The 25,054-nt window shown below is 40.4% G+C and overlaps 1 protein-coding gene across 2 annotated transcripts in view; it reads right to left on the bottom strand.

Moving 5' to 3' along the window:
* The window catches only part of DSP (desmoplakin), a 39,540-nt gene that overhangs the window by 9,432 nt on the left and 5,054 nt on the right, over positions 1–25,054 (bottom strand). For both annotated transcript variants that reach the window (XM_074872273.1, XM_074872266.1), the window contains exons 2-20: positions 20,345–20,447; positions 18,516–18,664; positions 18,011–18,185; positions 15,325–15,453; positions 14,116–14,166; positions 12,975–13,136; positions 11,938–12,042; positions 10,606–10,701; positions 10,236–10,361; positions 9,212–9,364; positions 7,517–7,671; positions 6,990–7,116; positions 6,276–6,480; positions 5,544–5,761; positions 4,578–4,744; positions 4,119–4,257; positions 2,539–2,732; positions 1,511–1,673; positions 822–905 (exon numbers count right to left, since the gene is read on the bottom strand). In XM_074872273.1, the coding sequence (XP_074728374.1) occupies positions 822–905; positions 1,511–1,673; positions 2,539–2,732; positions 4,119–4,257; positions 4,578–4,744; positions 5,544–5,761; positions 6,276–6,480; positions 6,990–7,116; positions 7,517–7,671; positions 9,212–9,364; positions 10,236–10,361; positions 10,606–10,701; positions 11,938–12,042; positions 12,975–13,136; positions 14,116–14,166; positions 15,325–15,453; positions 18,011–18,185; positions 18,516–18,664; positions 20,345–20,447 (2,701 nt within the window). The remainder of the gene's footprint in view (positions 1–821; positions 906–1,510; positions 1,674–2,538; positions 2,733–4,118; positions 4,258–4,577; positions 4,745–5,543; positions 5,762–6,275; positions 6,481–6,989; positions 7,117–7,516; positions 7,672–9,211; positions 9,365–10,235; positions 10,362–10,605; positions 10,702–11,937; positions 12,043–12,974; positions 13,137–14,115; positions 14,167–15,324; positions 15,454–18,010; positions 18,186–18,515; positions 18,665–20,344; positions 20,448–25,054) is intronic.

Raw genomic sequence — 25,054 nt, forward strand, 5'->3', positions numbered from 1 at the left:
TTCTTTTGGTTTTGTTTTTTTAATAAAAAGCTACATTTTCCCTTGTTTATATCTCTGGCCATGTACAGATGATCCTCTGTCATAAACAGAAGCTCATCAGTTCAAGTACCACTGTGGAGATTCATGGAGGAGAATGACAAAGGGGAAAAGGAGGAAAAAAAAAAAGGAAGATATGTTTTTCTGTTAGTTGAGGGCTACCGAGAGGTGAAAAAGATTCATGGGAGGAATTGGTCTAGGTACTGTTATCAACCAAAACTTCATCAGAAATAACTGTCTCCACAGCTCTTTCACATCACATAGGCCACATCATGTACATAGCAAGATCTTTGTCACATAATGTAAGACTGAGCTGGAAAAAGCATGGATATAAAGGTGACATAAAAATGCAAAGACCACAAAACCATTCCCTGTATATCACCTTGGTTTTCATGGCTATTGCACACCATTCCTACTGCTAATCTGCATTTGTCTTGCCTCCTAGACCAAATCCTTATCAGACTTAATTCCTAAGATACCAATCTCTTCTCTACTCCCCTTTTTTTTTTTAACATGTGAACTGGAAAGTTTGGTCTGGCTAAAAGGAGGCTTTGATTCTCATGAAGAGAATCACTCACTGGTATCTCCTGCATCATCCTGTCATCTTCAGGTGGCAAGTACACAAATTGCTTTCATTGTATTTTGTACACACAAGTGCTTCACCCCAGCAATTTCTGCACACACAGATCAGGGAGCAGACATTTCACCTGCCAGCAGAGCGGAGACAACGGGATGTGCCTGACCATGAAAAACCACACCCCATAGAAATGCTGAAATCCAAGTACCTTAATTGCAGCTGAGCACTGATCTGCATGCTTGAGAAGCTCTTCAACTTTGTCTCGCTTCCCACAGATTTCACTGTGCAAGTTCTGTCAAGAAAAAAAGTGAGCTGTGAAGCACTCCCTCAAGATTTACCTGTATTTCCTCCTGTACACACTGACTCCATCAGAAGGCACCTGCATTATGACACCACTGCAGACCCAGAGGTTGAGACCTGAAATGACCTGTAGCTGTGCAGTTTTTACAATGCCAAGCTCTCTGTGCATGAGAAGGTTGTTCTCAGAAAAAACACCTACCAATCGAACAACCCCCAGAGCTGGGGAGAGAGTTCCTTGACTTTAGCTTAGATGTATTTCCTCGCTTTTTATTTTTGTGCTATAATTTGTCCCATAAGTTGCACCACCATACAGTCCCTTGAATTAATTCAAAGCTGATGTGTGAAAGTGTCAGTGATCATGTAGGAGCCAAAAACAGTCTTGTTCATAATCTGTAGCAGTGCTGACAGAAAGTAATGAGGATAATAATATTTCCTCTCTCCTGCTTTCTACACATGTGGTGTTTTTTGGTAGCTTGCATACTTTGTAATTCAAAACAGGCCACTGTATTGCAGACTGCATTGATACTGATATTTTCTGAATAGCAAAGCAATTTAAAATCCAGATAATTGAAGACAACTCATTCAGGTGCTCCATACCTTCTGATCATGTAGATATCTCATGATAGTGTTGCAATCGCACAGTTTTGTGGACTCAATAGAATCCTGCCTGCGCTTGGCATCACAGATCCATTTGCAGAGAGCCTGGTAGAGATCTCGGTAAGTTTTCAGCTGTTTGATTTGCCTTTCTAAATCCCATGATCTAGAAAAAAAACAGGGAAAACTGTCACAATGGAAAGTGCACTCCTCCTCTCTCTTTAAACACTTTTCAGAAATAAGACACAGTAATAAACTAGGTAAAAGTATGGGAAACTCTAAAAGGAGATTCTGAACAAAAATTTCAAATAAATGAGCAGTACAGTTATTAGTCACCCAGAGTGGGTTTTTGGTGCCTCACTTTTGAGTAACTGCAATACACAGAGGTTGGCACTTCCTGACAACTAAGTGAGGGATGGATAAAAGCTTGCAGTGATAAGAATCAAGTTTACTGACTTCAGTACTCTTGTTCTCAATTTTAACCAAAACAACCAGCAACCAGCCAATTTTTATTAATAGGACTAGATTTTGGCCTGAAGTAAAACCAAACCAAAACAAATCACACCCCAAAAAAAGTCCACAAGCAATCAGAATATGCCTTCAGTTCAATAAAGCATTAGAAAAAAACTGTTAGGATTTTTTTACTTAATTTTTAGTGTTAATTTTTTAACCGTCAGGTATAGGGTATTCAGGAATAAGCATGGTTGCTTTGTTTGAGGGGGAAAATGCTGACTGGAAGTACCTAATCCAAGAACATTACCAAAAATAAATAAAAAAAAATAATTAGAACAACTCCCTAGCACATAGGTTAGACATTCACATGACTAACTACATTTTCCTGCTTGGTCTTACATCATCCCTTTTAAAGTAGGTTCAACCTATTCACAGTTGCTCTAGTCTTATTGCCCTGAAGACTTAATTTGTCCTCTGGAAGGGATGATCAATGCATATCAGTTCTTTTAGACTCACTGTTAAGATGATCTTAGTAGCAATAGCAATAAGGAAGAAGCTGTTAGGAAATATGAGCAAACCTGTTATCTATCTGCTTATCAACTCTCTGCCAGCGGTCTATTAGCTGGGTAACTTTGTCACAGAACTTTCCAATGTCCATGTCATACAGGGTATATGACTGGCAAGACTGTGCGTGAATCTGGAGTGTTTTCTGCAGCTCGTTTTCCAGGGCATTCAGGAGTGACTTCTTCATGTTTAGGTCTCCTTTCATTTTCTGGAGATAAACCAAAATGCTGTCATACGTTTTATTCTTGAGAGGATACTCAAATTGAACCATCAATAGCATGTACAATGTATTGGGATCTAAAGATTTTGTTTCTAATTCAGTAAGGTATGTACACCGATATCAGCTGGACTTAATATATCAAAAGTGAAACACCTACTTTGGTAAACAGGTTGACTTAAGAATGTGTTTAAAGGTAGGCTCACTCAAAGAATTTGCTAAACCAAAGCCCTCTGCTGTCATATTCTGTAACTAACATTTCAGTTTCTCAGAACTATGTAGAGCAGTTACCAAAAAAAAAAAAAAAGGAAGAGCCTGCCTTGTTTGTTCCTAGAAACAATTGACAAGAAAATTTCACTGAAGTACAAAAGATTCCTACACTTGCAACAGCTGTGGAATCAAGCCTCAGGATTGACATATCCAGTTTTTAAATGTTATCAAAAAGTCTGCACAGATTTTTTTTTTTTCCTGTTTTCATTTTTGTAATCATCTTCCATGGAGATATTTCTTTACACACACACTTGTTTGTGTGCACACAGTTGCATACTGTAGGGTATCACCCAATGGCATATACAGTGCAGGCAGTAGTCTGCCTTGCATCCCTCAGTCACAGGGATGACTGCATGCTTTGATATGCTCAAGCTTTTTTTTTTTTGTGTAGCTCTAATTTACACCAGCTAAGAACAACTCGGGCAGCTGAACTGCAGCTCTCATTTAACATAATAAAAAGGTAACCTGGCTGTGCCCCATTTGTGCCACCTACACCCTTTTCCCTACTACACCTGGGAACAGGAAAGAATGAAAGAGTCCCTATTCTCCCAAAGGTATTCAGTGCACAAAAGGACCAGCTCAATGCCACATAAAGACTGGTTCTGCAACTCAACTTTGTGCTCAGCAAAGCAGTTATTCTTTGCCTTCTCCCCTGGTACAGGATGGATAGCTCTCACTGTAAGATTTGAAATGGACTCTATGGCAAAACTGGGACACACAATAATACTCCAATTTACTTGTTACATCTAGATGACAATAAGGGCAATTAACAAGCCTTTTTGCAAGAAAGGAGGTATTGCCTTCAAATCTAGCTTCATAAGTGATACAAATGAACACAGATAATTTTGTACAGAAATGGATTATGGAGACCTTCCATGCCGCTGGCTTTTCTGTAAAGGCAGCAACAACCAGGGGATGGAAGAAGTAGTAACCTGTACACTCCTTCCAATAATTTGCAAAAGCATTGTATGTCTATGTCACAAAATATGACATAGGAATCAGCGTTTCCATCTCCTGTGGTTTCAGAAGGGTTTCACCCAGCTCAATAGACCAGTGTAGGCAGCTACAAATTTTGCCTTGTCATGTCCTTGGGTCTTGGTCTCTCACCTTCAGACAAGCCCGATAAGCCTCCACTTTATCAAGATCCAAAGGAACAGTCTCCTCTTCAGACAGTCTGACTTCGAAAACTCTGATCACATCTTCTGTTTGTAGAATAACCTGGAGCAGACACCTCAATGCATTCAAGCTGAAATAAATAATACAGGACAAATCCGTTATGAACTAGGGCAGGAAAGGTGATATTTCTAATTAATTGCAGACCATTAGTTAAAGAGAATAGACAACACAGAAGAAATTTCAGCAATACCCATGATTCTCCCTTTTTTTTTTTTAAAAGTCTTCCAGAAAAGAGAAGAAATTCACATAACTGTCTGCTTCTACCCACATGTACAGCATTTGTAGGAAAGAAAGTGTAATTTTACACTACTGGTAACAAAAGGCAGGTTTCTGGACTAAGAATTATGAAAGAAAGTGAATGATTTAGTGCTATAACCTCAGTTTTCTTACCTGTCTAAGTAGCCAGCAGAAACACCATTAATATTTTCCAGTTTTTGAAATAGGGCATTTATCTCTGACTGCAAGTACACATACTTTTCACAGCCTCTGAAGTTAGGCAGCAAGTCCTTATGCTTATTGAGGGTTTCAGCCATTATTTGAGAGTCATTCTGCACACCCTAAGAAAAGAGAATGCCTGATTTACACATTTTTGGTGGCTGAATGGTCATTCTACAGCACATATGCAATTGGTCTCCTTATCCAAATAGCCTGCTGTTATCCAACCAACTTGACTGAGGACTGAAGCAGTGCCTGAGCTTGCTTTCTTCGAGGTAACATTGGGTGGTTTCTTTTTTGTCCAGTCCACAGCAGGTTAATACCTCTGATCACCTTCTCCAGTCCTGAAACTCAGCTCTGTTGAAAGTAGAGGGCTTTACTGCCAGCTCCCTACTGCACTCAGTAGATGTGCCAAGGTCCTTCTGCTCTTAAGACCTTTGCAACCTCATTGCCTCAGGGGAATTTCTCATATGCTGAACCTGTTCTCTTTTCTTAGTAATCTTCCCTCTCCAGTCTCCTTCAAATCTTAAGAACTGGGACAGGGAGAGAGTCTGTAAGCCTCATGTATCCACTCTGCATACCACAGACAGCACTTCAGAGGTACGTGGTAAAGTGGGGCCTGTGCAGAAGGATTTTAATAGTGCTTTAACCTGGATGAGTCTTAACATGAGCTCATGTCCAACTGACATCAGGCTTTCTGTATTCTTTGCCTGACAGAATTTGACTTCTAAAATCCAAGAGTCAACTTTTTCTACTTAGGAACTAAACTCCAATCCAAATCATCATGGTTAGCTTCCAATTGAGAATTTTCTGCACAGGATGTGTGTCTTTCCCAGCTGATTGGAAATACAACTGAAGTATGCTCTGCAGCACAGAGCCATATTGAGCTTGAGATGTTTGAAGAAAAACATCCACAGTTACCTCCAAATCCTTTATTCTGACTGAAAAGTCATGCACAGCCCCTTGATCCACTCCAAGAGGAGCTCTTTGAACCATCTGAATCTCAGAAGCTTCAATCTGACGCCGAAGTTTCTGAAGCTCCATCAGCAGCCAGGCCTCCTGTTTCTCATGTTCTCGGTTTCTCTCGTTAACAATAATGGTGTTTGAGGAACCCACAGGACAGCTCTCAGTTGGGACCACTGTAAAATGAATTGAGTAAATGTCAACTGCCAGAGAACTGAGCACCTACTTACAGAAAGCCAATGCAGTGCCCAAGTGACCTAATCATTGAGTGGATCTGTAGCACTAAGAACAGGGAGAAGATCTAGGCCCTTATGCAGCTGTTTCAAGGAAATGAAATCATTCCATCACAAAAAAATGAACTTGCTTCCTCAAATGTGGCAGTGAGATTTTGCTTCCCAATAACTGAAAACATATCAGATGGACTAAATTCCTCTCATTTTCCAAGCAAGTTGCATGAACTTTAGAGGACTATTACCATTCACACCAAAGGAAGGAAGAACAAAACATACTCTTCCCTGCACATGGTCGGTTTTGTTATGTTGGGAGACAGCAGTACAATCCTTGAACATGTTTCCATTCATATGTTTATGAGAACATTTTTACATAAAAAGAATGCACCACCACCCCACCACTCCCCAACAAAGAAACCCAAGCAGTCCGTTCTGTACAAAAAACAGGAGCACAACAAACCTGTTTGTGGCTGCCGTGATTGATTGGGCAGTTGTATAATCAAGGTTTGGTAGTGCTTCTGAGCATCAGTGAACTGAGTCTGGATCTTTCGTTTGTCTTCATCGCCAAACATCTCTGAGCCTTGGCTGTTCCTCAGGAATTCTTGATAATGGATCTCCAGGTCAGTTATTATTTTTTGGTAATCTTCCTTACGCATTGTTTTCAGCTGAAATGAGGAAGAAGAGTATTTTCAAAAAAGAAGCAATTGGGGAAGGTTTATGACTAGTTAATCATTAAGGAACAAACTAATACACCTATATAAAAAAAACAGAGGTATTGCATTTTAGAGTAAAACCTACCTAGGCTGCATCTAAAAGTATGGTGCCCTTTGAGCTTGTTATAATCATTTCATAACTTAAAAACAGTTTGAAATTCTACCTCTTACTCTGTCTATCCATGCCCTTGCATAGAGGGAACAAGTACAGCAAGTATGTAGTAAATCCCCTTAGCTAATCTTCCCGTTTATCCTTATCATGTTTGAATGGGAAAGCATTTTGTTTCTCCTTTAATGAAATGACAACTTCCACATATAACTGTTTGTGCAGCCCAGCAAAAGGAAGGCCCATGGTTTTGCAGAACATACATCTGCACAGGACACAGCAAGCACTGTTTGGGACAACAGGGGTCAGGTCATGGGTGTCTCTGGTCTACAGGTAAGGCCAAGTGGAGTCTTACCTTGGCAATAGTCATTGCTCTGATTTTCTCAATGTCGATCATGCAATAATGCCAAGATACCAGGCTCTTCATGTTGATATACAACTGGTTCCACAAAGCTAAAATTGCTTCATAGTACTGCTCAATTCTGAGATGAGAAAAGAAATTCCATGGTCAAAATGCATCTGTCCTTGTGGCATAGCTACAAAACATCCAAAGAAACATCCACCAGATGTGGAGTGTGTTAAGACTTGTTCTCTACTTGAGAAAATCTTTGAAATTAATTTATTCATGACTTCCATTACTAGAGATGAAAAAAAACTTGTAAAAGTTAAGTTTTAAATATTTTTAGATCCCAGCCTAGATCCCAGCAAGCTTCACTGAAGTGAATTTCCAAGTCAAGGGTCTAGTCCTTAATGCCCCACCCTTACAGGGTGGGGGGGCACTGTGATCAAGGCACAGACCAGATTTTGTGATTGGTTGCTATTTTGAGTGAACTATTCTATCTGCTCCTGGTGGCAGGTGTCCAAACCCAGGCAGCAACTCACTTGGTAGCAAGATCCACTGCTAATGGATTGGGGGGTGGGATGATAAGACTAACAGATGGCACCAGCATATCCACTCCTCCGGGGCCAGTCACCAGCCACTTGCTGCGCTCATTATTGTCCTTCAGGATACATTCATCTCCTTTGCGCACTGTTTTCTGTAAGGAACGCAGAACAACATTTTTTTCTTTAGTTAAGTAAGATGGGGTTTCTAAGAGAGACAGACAAGGAAGATGCATCTAGATCACAGAAGTGGAAGTGCTTCCCAGCTGCCAGGTCTGAGTCTGCATGTTGGCTTCATACTGGGGCAAGAGATCGGTACAGATCAACCCCTTCTCCCTGAATCTGGTTTCCCTGTGAAGAAAACCCAAGAAAACCAAGTGGGAGCCACAGAACACTGAGCAGTTGCCAGTCTGACTGTTCATCAGACTTAGGGCTTGCCATGACAAATAAAGCCTGAATGTGGACACATGGTCACGGTAAGCTATGCAACCATGCATGGCTGTAAGCCAGTGAGCTGGAGGCGTAAGGATGCTTAGTGCTGCATCCGTATTTGCGCAGGGACTGGGAGCAAGTGCAGCAGAGTTAGATCCACCAGCCTCAACTGCCAGAAATCCTGACACCATGAAGCCATGGGTGTGGCTATGGTGCAGGTTACAACCCACTCGCATCCAAGAGGGGAAGGCTCCTCCTATAATTTATCCTGATGGGACTCTACCTGCATCACACCTCTACAGCCAGCAAATATAATTTTTGATGTAACTAGTAAAAGGCCATGGCCTTTGCATTGATCTGAGCATGCAGGGGCTCCAGACTCATCTGGGCTTACCCTCATCCGAGCAGAATTTAGGTTGCTTAAAGTAAGAGCAATTGCCAAGCAGTCAGGTAACTACTGCCTAAATTTATTTAGTTTTGGTTATAGTAAGAACAAGTAGCTACTCTGTGTGGGCTGAATTTCTGTGACTCTAGAATAAAATGTGATACGGAAGAGTGCAGACACAGAGCAGATAGCAGAAACCCCATATTGTAAACACAAATCAAAGTGGTCAATTACTGGTCACTACAGGAGTGCAACCTAGTGAATCAGGTAAAACAAGTTTTACAGATAACAGAACTGAAAAACTGCATAATTGAAACCAGTCAAGAAGAAAGAGCACGTAAGCAGAAAACACATCTAAGCCTGCTGTTAAGAAAAAATATAGAAATAAACCAAAGCAGCTCCAGTACTGAAGAGGAATAAAAACTATCACCATCGATTTCATACTCCTTCCAGCAAAAAAATGGGAATACCAATGACCCACAGTACATTCCTCACCTCTTGATAGATGAAGTGTTGACCTAAGGACCCAGAGAGACTGGAAAAGTGAGCAATCACCAAAAATAAGGCATAGATGCTGGGAAGCATCTGTATAACAATTTATCCATGAGACTTTTCTGTGCTAATTTGAACTATGAGTATTAACGAGTATTTAATGGAATAATAACAATAATTTTGACTAGATTTATTAACCAACCAGAACCTAGCTTGTTTACTCATAATTGCAAGAATGTCAGAGCTTTTTTGGCAAAGAAATTTAAATGCTGACCAGAAGCAGACAAAGGGGTTATACCTATCAGCTCAACAGTTTTGTTTACTAAATAATTTGCCATGTTCTAATTTACATGATGTTCATGCTCAGCCAAAAAGGGATACAATACCAGATCCTGTTTGTAGTCACACAGAGCCTTGAGGATAATGGGCTTGTTACTCCGGTAGTCTGGGTTACGTGGCTTCAGCTGCACAATCTTCTTGGATTTATTCACCAAACTCTGCACTTGCCTCTTGTATTCAAGAATTCTCTCGCGTTCATTCTGCAAAGATAAATTGTATGTTAAAAATTCATTCTAAAAAGAAACCACATCTAGTTCCCACTGCTTTATTAAGAGAGGGATACATCTGGAGCTCACAGTAGGCAAAACTTCCTTTAGCCTTCGTGGGATGAGTCATTGGCCTATAAGATAAAACTGCAGTTTTAAAAAAAGAAAAGAGAAACATCAAACTAAGTATCTTTGCAGCTCTGGCAAGCTGCAAAGTTTGCAAAACTTGCAAAGCAGGTTTTTCATACAGACCTGCAATGTGGTTAAAGTGATGTGTAAGAAACACAGGAATAAATGGAAAGAATCTACTATAACATGAATGCTAACCAAAAAAAAAAAAGTAGTAATTACACTCTCAAACCTGACTTCATCAATTGCCCTTTTATATCACTGACCATTTTTCCTCCAGTATATTCAATTTGGAATTGTAGTGCCTAATTCATGATGAGCAAATAGTTAGCTAAAAAAGCTGAGTTAAGTCCTTCCAAAGAGACTACAGTGATATAGTGACATGATGAATCATTTATTAAATGCACTTATCCTTTGAGGCCAAATCTTTTCTACCACCTATGAATGAAAGTATTTCCTTTTTATAATTTGTTAGCATGCCAAAAACTTAGGAATTTGTTGGGCTCATTCCAGATTTAAAAAGAAGTCAGAGTTCCCAAACAGTATTACACAGAATAACACTGATCCATCTGTAGGCTCTCCTAAGAAATGGGCAATAATATACAGTTATGGTTTCAAGTTCATACAGTACTGGATATAAACACTGCAGTACAGTTGGGTTTACATTTGGTATCTGAACAGGGCAACTGATTTCAAGGAACGCAGAACATAACCTCTCAGGTGGGTGTGACAGTACCTCCAGCTCTTTGATCTGCTCCAGCAAAGATTGCAGTGACATGCTCTTATCACAGATGAACTTCTTTCTGATGGAGTCTTGTAGGTTTTTCAGGTAGCACTCTGTGGCTTGGGCCTCTTCAAAGAACTACAAGAGAAAAGTTGTGATTTCAGTTGTACACAGCTCTTAATGTCTGCTAAAAATCAATGGATTCCTTTCATGAGAAATCCCAGTTCAAATCTGGCAGATTGGTAGCATTTACAATATGGAAACAGTGTGTTAATGCATAATTTTGTATGGATTTAGAAAGATTTTGGTACAGAAAAAAATATCTGTGATGGGATTCACACTTTTAACAAAAGTAACGTGAATTCTCCACATCACTACTCACCTGAAAGTAAGCCGCATTCTCTTTCAGATGAACATCAATGCATTTAGTGATCTGAAGAATCCAGCTCCACTGAGTCTGTAACGTATCCATGTAGGCCTAACAAAAATAGTAATATACAGAACTCAAACCACCACACTGATCTCTCTCCCATACCTAGACTCAAGCAAAACTATTTATGCTCCACATAAATGCAGATGAAAAATCTGCTAAAACAAATTCAGGCACACCAGAATAATGTAACTCATGCAAATAGTTCCCCAACTTCTAAGCATCTACCTGAAATGAATTAAATACCTGCTTGTGGGATGCATAGAGAAATTTGTTCATGACTTGAATTTTGTTTGATCAGCATAAAGCCTGAAGTGCATGAATAAAAAGGGGTGAAATGCACAAACAGTAGTGCAAATAAAAAATTTCAATTGCAAATTGTCAAGTTCTCCTTCTTCCAAAGAACACTGTCAAACATCATTTTTTTATGATGGCTACTTTTAAATTCAAACTTCTCAAGTAGTCCTCATATATAGTCTTTAGAAAACTACACACAACTTTTACTTCACTGCTACAGCTTACAAGGATCTTTCCTTTAAGGCAGAAACTGACCACAGAAGAAATATGAATGGTGATTTTACACAACATGATAACAGTTAACAAAGTAAATACACTGAAGAGCAGAAAGGACTCTTTTTCCTATTAGCTTCTTTCAGTTTCAGGGTTCTTATGCACTCTTAAAATTATAAGAACTACAGCATTTCCTAAGAAAATGAGATTTTTCAAATTGTTGCAGCCTTTGTAATTGAAAGGTAAATGTACACCAAGCTGTGAAAGCAAAAATGTCTTGACTAAGCTGTAGAAATGCACTATGAATTTCACTTGCAGAAAGTATTTGCACCTGGATTAAATATAAACCCTCAACAAAGGGTGTGGCTTTCTTCAAAACATACCTACTAAGATAGCAGAAGAACAATGACATTCATTCCTACCATAAATTCTGCTGCACTGTAGTCAATTAAATGAGATACAGCAATTTCAATACACTCAGACAAATCCCTAACCCTCGTATTATTTTTCACATGCATCTATCATCAAATTTGATAGCAATGAGAGTTCTCTCCATAGCTCTTAAGAAGCCTGCAGTTGTTGTGGCCAGGTCTGTAGAGGAAGGCAGTAACATTTAATAGAGCAGCTCATACAGCCGGATAAAAATAGACATGCTTTTTGGCAGGCAAACCCTTCTCAGGTCCAAATGCAGCATTTCATTTGTGGACTTTTATTGAGAACTTTTCCCATGTAGCAACTAAAGGAGCAAGCAAAATCCACAAACTCTTAACTCACCTCAATTTTGTCTGATGCAGGGTGCTGGTTGAGCACTAGCTGGTCACTTTCTTGCTTTAGCTTGTTGAGTTCTTTTTCTTTAAGCTCCAGTTCACTCATGCGTTTCTAAACAAAAACATGGCATTAAACAAACCCCAAATGTACACTGCACGGGATGATTTACTTAATATTTTCCAGATAGTGGTGATAAAGTAAAATTATCCCTGCTAACATTACATAGCAATTCTATTCAGTGTAACCGAATTTAATTATGAAAACAGTAGAATCAAAGAATCATCTCAGTTCTAGTCTCTAGGCTTGTGGCTTCACAGAGCAAAGTGCCCAAAGTTCTGCCTTTCCTAGGAATGATGGAAGCAAAAATGACTGCATCTTGCAACATCCTGAACAAAGGAACTAAAAAAAAAAAAAAAAGTACCTCCTTAATAGTGTGAACTTTAATTCCTTTTTCAATTTGGTGATCAGTACCAATATTGGTTAAAGAAATGCACATGCTCAATTTCCCTATGTACCCACAAAAGACAAGGAGTAGTGCAAACTACCTCTGACCATGCACTCAACATGCTGCTGGCAAAACCGTCAGAGGAAGAGACCAGTTCCCTCTGGCATATCTCTACTTCCTGGTGACAGACAATCAGGGCCAAATATAGGCACCACCTAACCCCTACATAAGTCCTAACAGAGAGAGTTAAACTGTTTGATTCAAGTCCCTTAGTTTAGCATGCCAACATAATGACTGTGTGCATAAGCAATATGAGATTATTAGTCCACAGCAGTCTGTACTGATAAGGCCAGCTTCCAAGGTCAAAAGAAGCTATGACAACTGGTTGAATGGAAGCACAATCTTCCAATAGATGTCTAATCTTGACTCAAGAGGTTGTCATGCAGTACTTAATCCAAAAGTGTTGATAAAAATCCCCAGGAACTTTGAAATAGTGAAGAAATGCCTGTCCTGTGATCAGTCCCCCTGAGCCAGGCTGTTCCTCCCTCACTATCCCAAGAGGGCCCATGGAAAGCATGGGGAGGTTGAGCTGTCTTACAGAGAAGGCCTCCTGCTTCCTGGAGATGTCAGTGTTCCTGTCACTCCAGTCATAGAGAAGCTCCTCTTCCTCACAGTCATTGATCCACATGATCTCTCTGCTGGTGGCTTGGATGAGGTTCTGGAATTGACGGAGCTGATCCATTCTCTCAAAGGAATATTTCTGCAAGGAATTCCAGAAATGAGAAGCCATAAACACAGAAATGCCTGTGCTGGGTGGAGAAGGGGAAGTCAAGAGCAAAGCATGTACTTTTTTTTTTTTTAAACTAAAATAACAGTAAAAGCCACACATCTATAAAACCTGTTGGCAATGGACAGCAGATAATCTGCCTGGGTTTACTGAGCTATAAAACCTGCTGGCAATGGACAGTGGACAACCTGTCTGGATTTATATAACAACGGGAACCTGAAGTCAGCAGTTTCCAAAAGTCATTTCAAACACAAAGGTAGCAGACATGTAGGGAGGAAAGCAAAAAGGCATTGGGGAAAACACAAGAAATGTCTGACCATTTAACATCACTTTTAATTGTATTTGCTGCTCATAGTACATCCTTGATGTTGTAGCAGCACCTTTTCAACATATGACACTTCACTAAAAGATCCCTTCTCTGTGCTCACATCATAATATACAACCTGTTGCTTGAAATGTGTAAAGGAATCAGCTTCCAAATCCAAGGGTTAAATCTACCATTTGCACACAATTCTTACTGTATTTTACATGAAGATCCAAAGCGCAGAAGATGCACAGCCCTAAACAGAATTTGCTTCTAATTCCATCTTTGAGTAACTTTTTAAGCTTCATATATAGACTAACTTTGTCGTTTGCTCCCATTAAGGAGGTAGAGTTCTACTCTCCACCTGCTTAGTGACCAACTCCCTTCAACAAGTGCAAACTAGAAACCTCCTTGTGAGGGTAAGTCAATTATACATCACGTAATGAATTAATCTCAAGTTCATGACTCGAATTGAACTTTATAGAAACCACAAAGCACTGTCAGTTTACTGCTGAATAGAATTATTTAAATATGAATCTGTCACTCTGTTGAAACCTTAAGTGTCCCTTGACTATCACACTGGTGTTAATAAAGCAAAAAGAACATTCATCATAGAGGGTATCAAAAATGAACACATCTCATGCTCACCAGCAGTCCTTCATATTCTTCCTCCAGCTGATGAACTGCAGCCTTCTCCCGCTGAAACAGACAGAAAATATTTAGTGAGCCTTTTACAAGTTGCCGATTTGTTGATACTTCCTTTACAGTGCCAGCATCATAATGTTACAACTACAGGTGGTAACTTGCAAAAGCCTGCAAGAGACATAGGTGAGTAGCAGATCTGCACCGCTGGAGGACAACAGGAAGTATAAAACCAAGGCTTGGACAAACTTACTTCCCTCAGGAATGCTTAGTACATAAGCAAAGTTGCACATAACCCTTGTAATACCAAAACAGTTCCCAAAACTGGATCTCTTTCTGTACCAAACTCCTAGACAGTTGTGGGGAACCAGCTAGTCCTAGAGCTAGCTTTGGAGATTATGAAGTAGTATAAACTAGAATGTGAGCAGGAGGCTCCAATTTTTATACCCATTTCTATGACTGGGAACCTGCACAACCTTGGAACTGGTATTCCATAGGGCCAGACTATCACCTTTCCCATTTCAAGCAGAAGGGAAAAGGAAGTAACACCCCTCCCACTCTTCAGCTTGGCCTATAGATCAGAGCTCCAGAACAGAGTGTCTTTTCTTTAGATTCGACTCCCTCTCCTCCTGCCCATGTGAGCAATTAACAGAGAAGAATGGAAATGAAGTAAGCCTCCTCCCTCTTATACTAGTTGCTGGGCTGATAGGAGAGGAAGTTAACCACTGCACTTTCAGTGACAACTTTATTTCAATCACAAAATCCAGAGGAGAACAGAAGGCTCAGAGGGGCAAAAAAAGAAAAAAAAAAAATCCACAGCCCAGAATTTGGGCATTTTTCACAGAAATTCCCTCATTACTCCAAGCCCACCCTATCCTTTCTCTTTCTTGTTTTAACATACCTAGACAGAAAGTGAGAATAATCACTCCTAGCCATTTTTCTCAAAAATCTGTTGCAATATTTATTTGCCAGCCTTGATACACAACAACAAAATTTCAAATAGCTACTAAATTTTCATTTTAAAATTCTGGGGAAAGAAGCAGAACACAAAATAATCATGAAATAATAAATATTAGGTTGAAAGTGCTGCTGTCATGACACCAGTGCTTTCCGAAGAGAAGCTGAGATATTCAGCATTCCTTTTTGTAGTGGAACACCAGCAAGTCAATGATATAAATCTAGACTAAGCAACCTGTAAGGGAAGACAATAATTACCAGATCTGTTTTGACTTTGTCCAGGTGCCAGCGATAGTCTCCAATGGCATTGTGAGTTCTCCTGTGGTCACCAATTTGTTGCTCAATGGATGCTGCATCAAACCCCCATTTCACTAGCTCCATTTCAGCCTAGGAGAAAGAGACGGTATTTGTACTTTCATTTCCAACATTATTATCTAAATCAGAGCAGAAAGGAATTGAACTGAAGAAAACATGACTATGCAGTAGAGAGTAAAACTGAACAAAGGGAAGTTCAGAATAGGAGGTTACAATTTCTTAAAATTGTTACCACTTAAACTGCGTGTGACAGGCTCCCAAAGTAGAAGAAACAAAAGTGGGGAAAATATTTAAGTTGCTTAAAATTAGACTGGATGAAGCACACTCAGTAGCGTGTTTTCATCTGTTTTCTTTGGACCAAACTGTTCGTTTATGTTTTACGGTATAGATACATTCTTATCACTCTGAAAACAAATACCGAGTCAAATTCTGTAGCCCAGCACTCTACATTTCCATTTTAATTAGGTTCATGTAAACTCCAATAATTTCAGTTAAATGCAGTCAAACTAAATTTAAAAAACAGAAGATAAAACTGAAATGATGATAGAACATGTTGTTTGTCTTGCATTTTGGCAACATTTACTGTAGGATGCCAAGGGAAAATCTCTAGGAACACCCTTTGAAAAACAGCAATACACCTGCATAATTACTAACTCAAAAACCATCTGACTGCAGTCCTTTGTTTCATTATTTTCAAATATTAAAAGCCACTGAATTCACAATTCAGCTTCTCAAACTCCAAATCATCTTTTATGCTGTAAAGACACACTCCGTCTCTGCCTGAATGCCTGTCTGCGCATGCGCACAGCAAAGAAATAGGTATCTTAATCTTGCGTTGGGACTGAACTTGGTAATTACCAGCCTGGAGCCAAATCTCTATGAGTCAACAGATGACAATAAAGCCCAAACCACATTCATGCGTAGGGGTTCAAAGGCAGTGTTAAAAATGATCCAAGAAACAAAACCATTATGAATTCAGCCATCTAAAAGTTACAGGACTTTGACCCTTCTCATTGTATTTAAACGGTCTAAAGAGTCTGTAGCAACAGCAGCAGTCCTGGCCAGCTGCCAGTACGTGAACAAAGGCTGTCTGAATTTGACTGCACTTTCCCTAATTCTGCACTGGAAATTTGACTGACCCTCCTACCACCTGATTCTCAGCAAACCACCCAGACAGAAAACCACAGCTGCTCAGACCTTTTTCCCCACATCTCACCACCTTACTAGGGGAAACACTATCCTAGTCCCAGTGTGAGCAGGTAATGGGACACAGCAAGGCATGATGGAAAGAAGAGGCATGGTGGAAAGTTCAAAATAAATTTTCCCTAAAAAAAACCTCAAAAGCCCAACAGGGAACTAAGTGATTACTGGCCCCACCTCAGCTTCGCCTTAGGGATTGAAAAAGGGAGAGAGAGAGTGCCTTTTACTTTCACGGGAGGTTTTGTGTGGGAAGACAGCTATAAAGCACTTGCTTATGCTCCCTGTGCTTAGCAAGGGGTGTCCGAGAAGGGTGTCACGTGGCATCTTTGAGAGGTGCAGCATGTTCACCACCTTTCATCGCTGGAAGCGTGCCCAGTGCCTGTCCAACATCACTCCTCAAACCATGGCAGGTCTGACAATTAGCCTACTCTCCCACAGTGTCTGTAGAGCAATCATATCTGCTGTTGCTGTCCGGACACAATGCTTATACACGTTACCACTCAAGGAGTGCATCTCCACTTCCCCTTCTTCCTCTAAAACATGTCATGCTGTGGGAGGGCACTGAAAGACTAGACTATGACTAGCACTCACATAAGAGTATGGGAACTGTACAGAGCTCTCCCCTCCTCATCTGGTTTGCATAGCAGCCACCTGGCAAACACCACATGCAGATAACAATGACAGGATCACTAAGCAACAACCTAATAAAGAGAGATAAAGATAATGCAATTTCAATTTACAAGGAGTCTGCAAAGCATAACTTCAGCCACCTTGTTCCACCCTCCCTACCTGTCTCTCAGAAAGGGCTGTCCAACCACAAAGACACAATTTTCACTTCAGCGGCACAAAAACAGACTATGGGCTCTCAACAGCTGTGCACAGGCAAATTTTTTCTGGGAATGCAACAGATAGCAACTTCAGCATTTTTAGCAGTGACTTCTGAAAGCCTAGTCCTGTGGCAAGCGGCTCTACCTTCTGGCTCCCAGTATGATAAGGATAGTTTAGAGGGGAAGACCAACTGTAAAATACTGGACAATGGTTAAATCTGAAGCTGGTCCTATCTGTGTAAAGGGTTAAAATAAGTATGAATCATAAAGGAAATCTGTGGAAGGAAGGAAGGAAATATCAAGCATAATAATCTCTAACGCAAACATGGCAATGCCTTTTGTTAACAGCTGTGTCTCATTTAGTTTCAAATCTAACTTTCACACTTTTTCCTCTGCAAAAGATGACCCCAAATCCATGTTCATATTTCAGTAGAAATTCACTATATGTACAATACTGGGGGGAGGAAAAAAAAAAAAAAAAAGAAACTTAATATATTAGCATTCATGTGTGCTTTTAATTTTCTACTGGCACCCAAAACATTACTACATGTAAGGTGACATTCATAAACACCACCAGGTCTCTGAGTTTTGCACAGATTTACCTTCTGCTGCCTCATCCAGTTTAAACATTCACTTGTGACACGTTTCGTGTACTCATCCCAGCCTGAGCCACTCTGAGAGGAGTAGCAACCACCGCCTTTGGAGCTGGCCCTCCTGGCGCGGGGAACACTGATGGCTTTGTACAGGGCACGCATTTGCTCTTGAAGTTGAAGCAGCCTAAAAGGGAAGGAACCGCTTAGCATCTATGATGAAAACACACAGAAAACATGTAAACAATGCAATTCATCTACTGGACCACCGAGTATTCAAAACAAAGTGCTGAAAGCACAGGCTGTGGAAAAAAAATACTGACTAAAATTTCACTGGGACAACCAAGGTGTGAAATTCTTACTGCAAGGCCCTTCTTCATGTTAGCATGCCCCAAACAGATTCAGTTCTACCTTCTTGATCTCTGTCACATCCTGCAACACCAGGGAAGGTGAGCACTTGAGACACCACAAACTTTTATTAGCCACATTCCCTCCCCCAACCCTTCCCTGGCAATACCTTTTCTGATACATCTCACAGGGCTGGCCCATCTGCCTCATCTCTCTGATCAGCCCATCCAGGATATCCATTTGGTCATTTGCCTGTGCAAAACACTCTTCCAGATCTCTGTTCCCTCTAATCTGGACACCATCCCCATATTTCAATTCCTAAAACAAACAAACAAACAAACAAACAAACAGCAACCAAAAAAAAAAATAGATGGGAGATTAAATTAAATATTCATCACCTTAGCCTCAGCTTGGTTGTTTCAAAAGAGATGTTATGAGGACTGATTATTTTTAAGAAGCATGATAGGTTTCAACTGCTAGGTCTCTGATTGCCAGTTTTAACTGGCAAAAGGCAAATTAACAGAGGATCCACAGTCATTGGAAAGTCCTTATTACAAATAAAATGTTAAAGAAAATTATTAAAACATAACACCAATCAAACCTTTTCATAAAGAACAGCACGTCCTGACTGATGTTTATTTCAGTGGCTTCCCACAGTGTGCTAAGTCTTTAAGACCTTATGTTTTTGTGTTTAGAGGATGAGAAGCAAACGCTGTCCTAGTGCAAGTTGGATGTTGCTCCTTATTTTTCAGGTGTTTCCCTGAAGTCCTCCCCTGCAAAAATGCAGACTGCACCCTGTCTGCCTAGGACCAGCTCCATGCCCCCTCACATTTGCATCCCACCTTATCACCAAAAGTCTAGGCAAATTCTCCACGCACCCTCTCAGTGCAGTGGACCAGCATGGTCATGGTGCTCCAAGCAGGAAGACACAGCTTTTTGATCTCATCCCACACTGACACAGCCATGCTGAACAAAACATAACCCAGCTGTGATTTGATTTTGCAAATAAAATGTTGATTGACCTCATTATTTTGTCCTTCAGAAAGAAACGAAAAAAACAAAGTAAGCAATGCATGTTGTGGCACCAAGCTGGAACTAAACATCACTTTCTTTTAACTTCACTGGAATAATATTAATCCTTAACAAGAGGCAGTATTTACTCTGGCATTGATTTTTATATAAACATGCTCACACGTGCTGTATTTCTGAAAAGGAAATGAACTGCTAACCACTGAGTTCATTCCTGAAAGAATTTTTTGTCCACAGAGGGTCCAAAAGTGTGCACTAAATCACATCTACTGCCAGAACTGTGAATGGTTTTGCATCTCAGTGGACTCAACAGCAGGATGCACTCACCACCCTGCACCTCCTCTGACTTCAGCAGGAACAGAGGACATCCCATGTTCACCAGGACTGAACCTAGCATCAGTGAGTAATCCACCCCCAGGCACTATGGGTCTGTATCAGTGCAGCGTACAGCAAAGATCATCTGTATGCATTTGGGATTAAACAGTCAAGAAGATTTAACCTAGTTTCATATGCTTCTTTAGGAATCATCTGGAAAAATAAAATACAAGTAATGAAGGACTTTCCTATGGTGGTTCAGGTTCATTATGGCCCAGAAGATGACGATGGTATTCTACAGGACACACTAAAAGAGTATAAGTGGTCATAACATTATTAACATCTATTTACACTGACAGTGGTCTTGATCTAAAACTGAAAAATAAGATGCAGTAGAATCTGTTTAAAAGGGTGGGGTTTTTTTTTTTAAATCGAGAAGTCCCCCTTTTCTTGATCAGATGCATTTCAATCTGTTTTACTGAACACAGAGTGCACACGGAAGAGGGAGACCTAGGAAGGAGGCGTGCTATTCCACTCCCAGCTGAAAGGGGAGAAAGGACATGAAGAAGCAGAGCCTGTGAGTCCAGATAACACAGCATTCATTCCCTGTAATATTCATAATCACTTCCAATAAGAAGAACAAGAAGCACTCACGGGTTGTACTATGAGCTCAGCTCGCATCAGGCAATCTGAACAGTTTTGCAAAAGCTCCTGGATGGTGTTCTGGCGTCTGGACACTGTACAGGTCCCATTCTGACTGTAGTGGGGGAGAAGAAGATGATGAAGTAAGTACAGAGTAATCGCACATTTTGAAGAGACATGAGAAATACAAATTCAGAACAGCTAAGGGAAGTTACATGGAATCATCCATCTCATTTAGCTTCACAGAGACACACACTCTTTATATGGCCCTCCTGCAGAACTGCACTGTGAACTTTTAATGCCGATTCCATGATGGCAGAACCACTTCATAATTCTGTAACAGCAGGCGTGGACTGACTTTGCCACAGAATAGAGTAGAAGGTGGAAACTAGCATGCCATAATGAGAAAGTTTTTCTTCCAGTACAGGTATTTGTAGCTTTGATAGACAAGACTTTGGCAGTATTACAGTGAGAATGAATTATTCATGATCTTTGTTAAAGTCAATACATTAGAACATAGCCTTTGCATGATGTTATCGTATGTGTTGTCGCACCAGCCATCAAATGTCAGAGCATAAAAGGAAAGCAGAATCCTCTGCTACCCAAGCGCATGAACACACAAGTCCATACAAGCGTACGAAGGGCTGTTTTATCAGCAGAAATGCATAAAGCTAGTGCAGTGTCTTAAGAAGGAATTAATTACAAGATGCACAAGCTACTACAAAAACAGATATAGGGCCTGGAGTTAGAGGACATGCTTTCTTACAAAAAAATAAAGTGGAAGTTTGGGGGTTCCAAGTAAAACTCCACAACTGAAAATATTAGTGGAGGAAAAAGCCAGGATAGATAATGGGTTCGTTATCATTGTCTTGTACATAATCTACTGTACCCCTACCCAGAAGGCTGCTTTTCCAGCATTTGGGATTCAGCCACCAAAGCGAGCCACTGCTAGTTGAACATGGGTGAGGTGCTTCAAGCAAGGAACCATTCCTTGCTGATGGAATCAGAGCTCCCAAGCAAGCCCAGACGGCTCTCAAACCCAAGCACTTGCCCATGAAACTAAAATAAACCACTACTAGGAGAGAGTGAGAAACTGAGACACTTCCAAGACTTGCCTTGTTCTCTAGCTCCTGTGCTCACAGTAGGTAACCTTTTCCATCACAAATCACTCAAGGCCCAAATCTTCCATTCAACACTAACACCAAAAAGACTATCAGTGCAAACCTGTCCAGCTCTGGATTCAGTATAAATCTTTCCACTGACTTCAACAGACTCTGACCATCCTTTGCAAAAGGAACTGTGACAATGTAAAAAACCTGGCATAGCTGTCCTTGGGAAAATCACTGCAGCAGTGAGAAACATTCAACGGTATATTTTTAACAGCTCTTCTGCAGCGTGTGCAGTTGGTTCTTCATCAGCCTGCTGTGCTCCTATCAGCTCTTCTTGAACTCAAGTGGAAAAAGTTCAAGCACTTTTCACCAGCTTCCCCCAATACCAGGGAACAGATCCTCAAAGACATAGAGACAGGACTGGAGAATCACTGGGTGACTTAAAACAAGCTGTACACATGCAACTCCTGGCTTGCACTGTGACCCTTTGGCTGCACAAACGCTGCGCCCTACTGTGCTATGCACCCCTGTATGTCTTGGAAACAGCTTAAAGAAAACAATTGTGAAAAATAACATATGGGTCTGATTTTGTGCCAGGCTTCCCATCAGCTTCCTTTTCTAAATCATTCCTTCTCCTTAGGCATCACTGTTGTGTTTGGATCTAGAAGTATCTGACTGCATCTAAAATTTACATTTAATTATACTCACAATTATTCTCATGAATGAAACATAATAAAGAAGAGAGAGGAACCTTCCAAGCAATTTTCTCTTTATAGAACATCAGAGGAGTATTTTTTCTTCAATCGCCTTTTCAGTCATCTCCTGACAGCTATAAATGACGGATATCCATTAAAGCCAAAAGAACTATAGATGGGCACCAGACTTCTGCTGTAATAAATCAGCATATCTCTGCCGGCTTCAGTGTAACTTCACTGACCTCAAAGGTATTACTTCAATTTACACCAAGAGGAGGTCTAAACAACAGCTGTCATAAATAACACACTAAGAAACTGTGAAGAAAAGCTATTTTCAAATAAATCAAACTACTAAAACAAATTAAAAGATAGAAAAACTACAATTACAAGCATTTTGTGTTCACCCCAATGATGTTTGAACTCCACATCCAGAATTATTGTCCAAATAATAAAAAAAATTGGAAAACTGAAGATGGTTTAATATAGATGCGTAAAACTGTTTCAAAGGCAGGAGCAGATGCCTTGAACTGGGAGGCTTAAGCACATCCTATTTAGATCTTCAAAGATCTACAAGCTACTTGTTTACAGTTCACAGGGACCTTCACAAGAAAGTAGCAAGCCTTGAAGGCTCTCCAATCTAGTAGATAAAGACATAACCAAAATAATGGCAGAAGTTAGAGCAATACACTCTAACTCTTTCAGAAAAGAGCACAATATTTCATTAATGCTGCTTTTGACACCTTGGATGTCAGTTCTGTTGTTCAACAACTAACTGTTTTGCTAGTCAAAATACTGAGCTCAATATTAGGATAACGGCTGAAAAGGTATGGCCTGTTAAAGGCAGCTGATGACACTGGGCAAGCTAATGGCTTTCAAATCTGTCAGCCAACCAAACGGAGCTACACTGGGTTACGGGGCACACCCAGAGACAGCAGACGCCAGTGCAGGAGCTGATGTTTGATGGCATAGCTCCACCAAGTCAACAGGACTCGAAGACTTCAAATCTGAAGAGGATTTAGCTGTACAAATATACTCAAAAAGAGCATAAATCAATCTCTGAACTTAAAAAATAAAAATACTTGGCAAGAAAACACTTGAACATATATTGGCTGATAAATCAGATGGCACTAGCACAATCTCACGTGGACACATCTTCAATGCTTTTCACCCATGTGACAGGAGAGTATTTCCTGAGCAGTTCCAAAGGCCCTCAGTACAATATTCTTCTTATTGAAGTCAACATGCCTTTAATGGGAATGAGTAGATCAAAGGAGAAACCTCAATGCAGAGTAAGCAGACATTCAACCTTGAGGCAGAAGGAAACAGCCAGCCAAAGGAAAACCATATCCAACACAAAAAATACTGGACCAAAGAAACTGAGGCAAACCCTAACCCCTGGACATGCTAGATGGCATCATAACGTGGAGGCAAGAATGAAGCTGGATTTTCCAAAGTATAATCATGTAACCTAGATCCTATATAAAAACACATCTATGTCCCTCAGAAAGATGTAGAACCCCAACAATCCTCACGGGACACAGATTAAGCAGATTACTATAGATGGTATTTCATTAATGTCTCTGTTGCTTCATCTGATTTTGTTTACATGAAACTGAATGAGTTTAAAGTACTGTTTGGACATTGTAACAACTACTGCTGCTATGATGACAATTTAATTTGATTTTAACTCTGGCAGCATCTGAAACTTGAACCTGTGAATAGGATCCTGCTTCACTAAGCACTGTAGGCACACCACACCGTGAAAACATGGACAGGTTTTTCACTTGTTTTACTGCACCCCTGTAAATACAGTGCACATTTTCAACCAGCAGAAAGTAACACGAGAGTGTCAGGGACTCCTACTAATAAATACATGAATTTGCAATAATCTGACTATTTGCTGTATGCTTTGGTTTTGTAAACTATGCAGAACAGCAGAGTGAAACAACCTGGACTACTTCAGACCTTAACTACCTACTTGTCCCTACAACTCAAAATTTTAGACCGTGACACTTGTTTCGAAAGCAACTCATAAATTTCAAAAAGATACTATTAAGCTGAATTTTGTAGTAAAATTACTTAGTTTTAATAGTCATTAACTATTAAAGGAACAAGGGAAAACAATGGGGCGTAGTGTCTTTGTTTTAAAATTATGAGAATACTTCAAAACACAAAAGAATCACTTTTATTTGGGATCTTAAAGTGTAGCCATGTATCTCTCTACTGCCAGAAGAGCCCTAGGAAAGGCACGGCATCTTCACGTTGTCGTCATTCTGTGCAGAAGCCATCCTGCTTGCTGCATGCCAAGGCACAATACGCTGCTCCCTAGCTATACTGCACTCTTACTCTCCCAGAGAAATGAGAGGCCAACCCTTGCTGCCACCAGGATTTGGGCAGGATACTAGCTCAGACATCTCCCTGCTGCAATATACCCCACCTGAGCTAAACTCAGCCATTACTTTACCAGTGGATCCTCAATTTCTGAACTAGGATTGCACTTAACTGTTGAGCAGTACCAGTGACCCTCACGAGACATCCCCCCCCCCAGCTTTACAGAAACAAGAAATAATTATTCCTGCTTTTCGTAAATGAGACTGAGAAATGCACTGGAGGACATGCACTGAGTTATGAGTTGAGACAGACATGGCAAATTCAGCGGTGCCCCACATCCCTGAAACACAGCAGGGCTGACTACTGCTGCCACTGACTTGTTCAAGCAGTCGAAAGATTTCCTAAGCGATATGTTTTGAATAAATGATATATCCTCTGTAAACACTTGCCTTGCACCCTTACAGGCCCAACCGAGTCGTCATTACTGCAGAACCTGAGGGGCAAGGAAGAAAGCCAGCTACCTTCTGCTTTCTCATTTGCCTCCTGCTGCTGAAGACCTGCACACCCCCAGCATAAATGCCTGCAAT

Source organism: Strix uralensis, chromosome 1, assembly GCF_047716275.1.
Source record: "Strix uralensis isolate ZFMK-TIS-50842 chromosome 1, bStrUra1, whole genome shotgun sequence".
NCBI lineage: Eukaryota > Metazoa > Chordata > Aves > Strigiformes > Strigidae > Strix > Strix uralensis.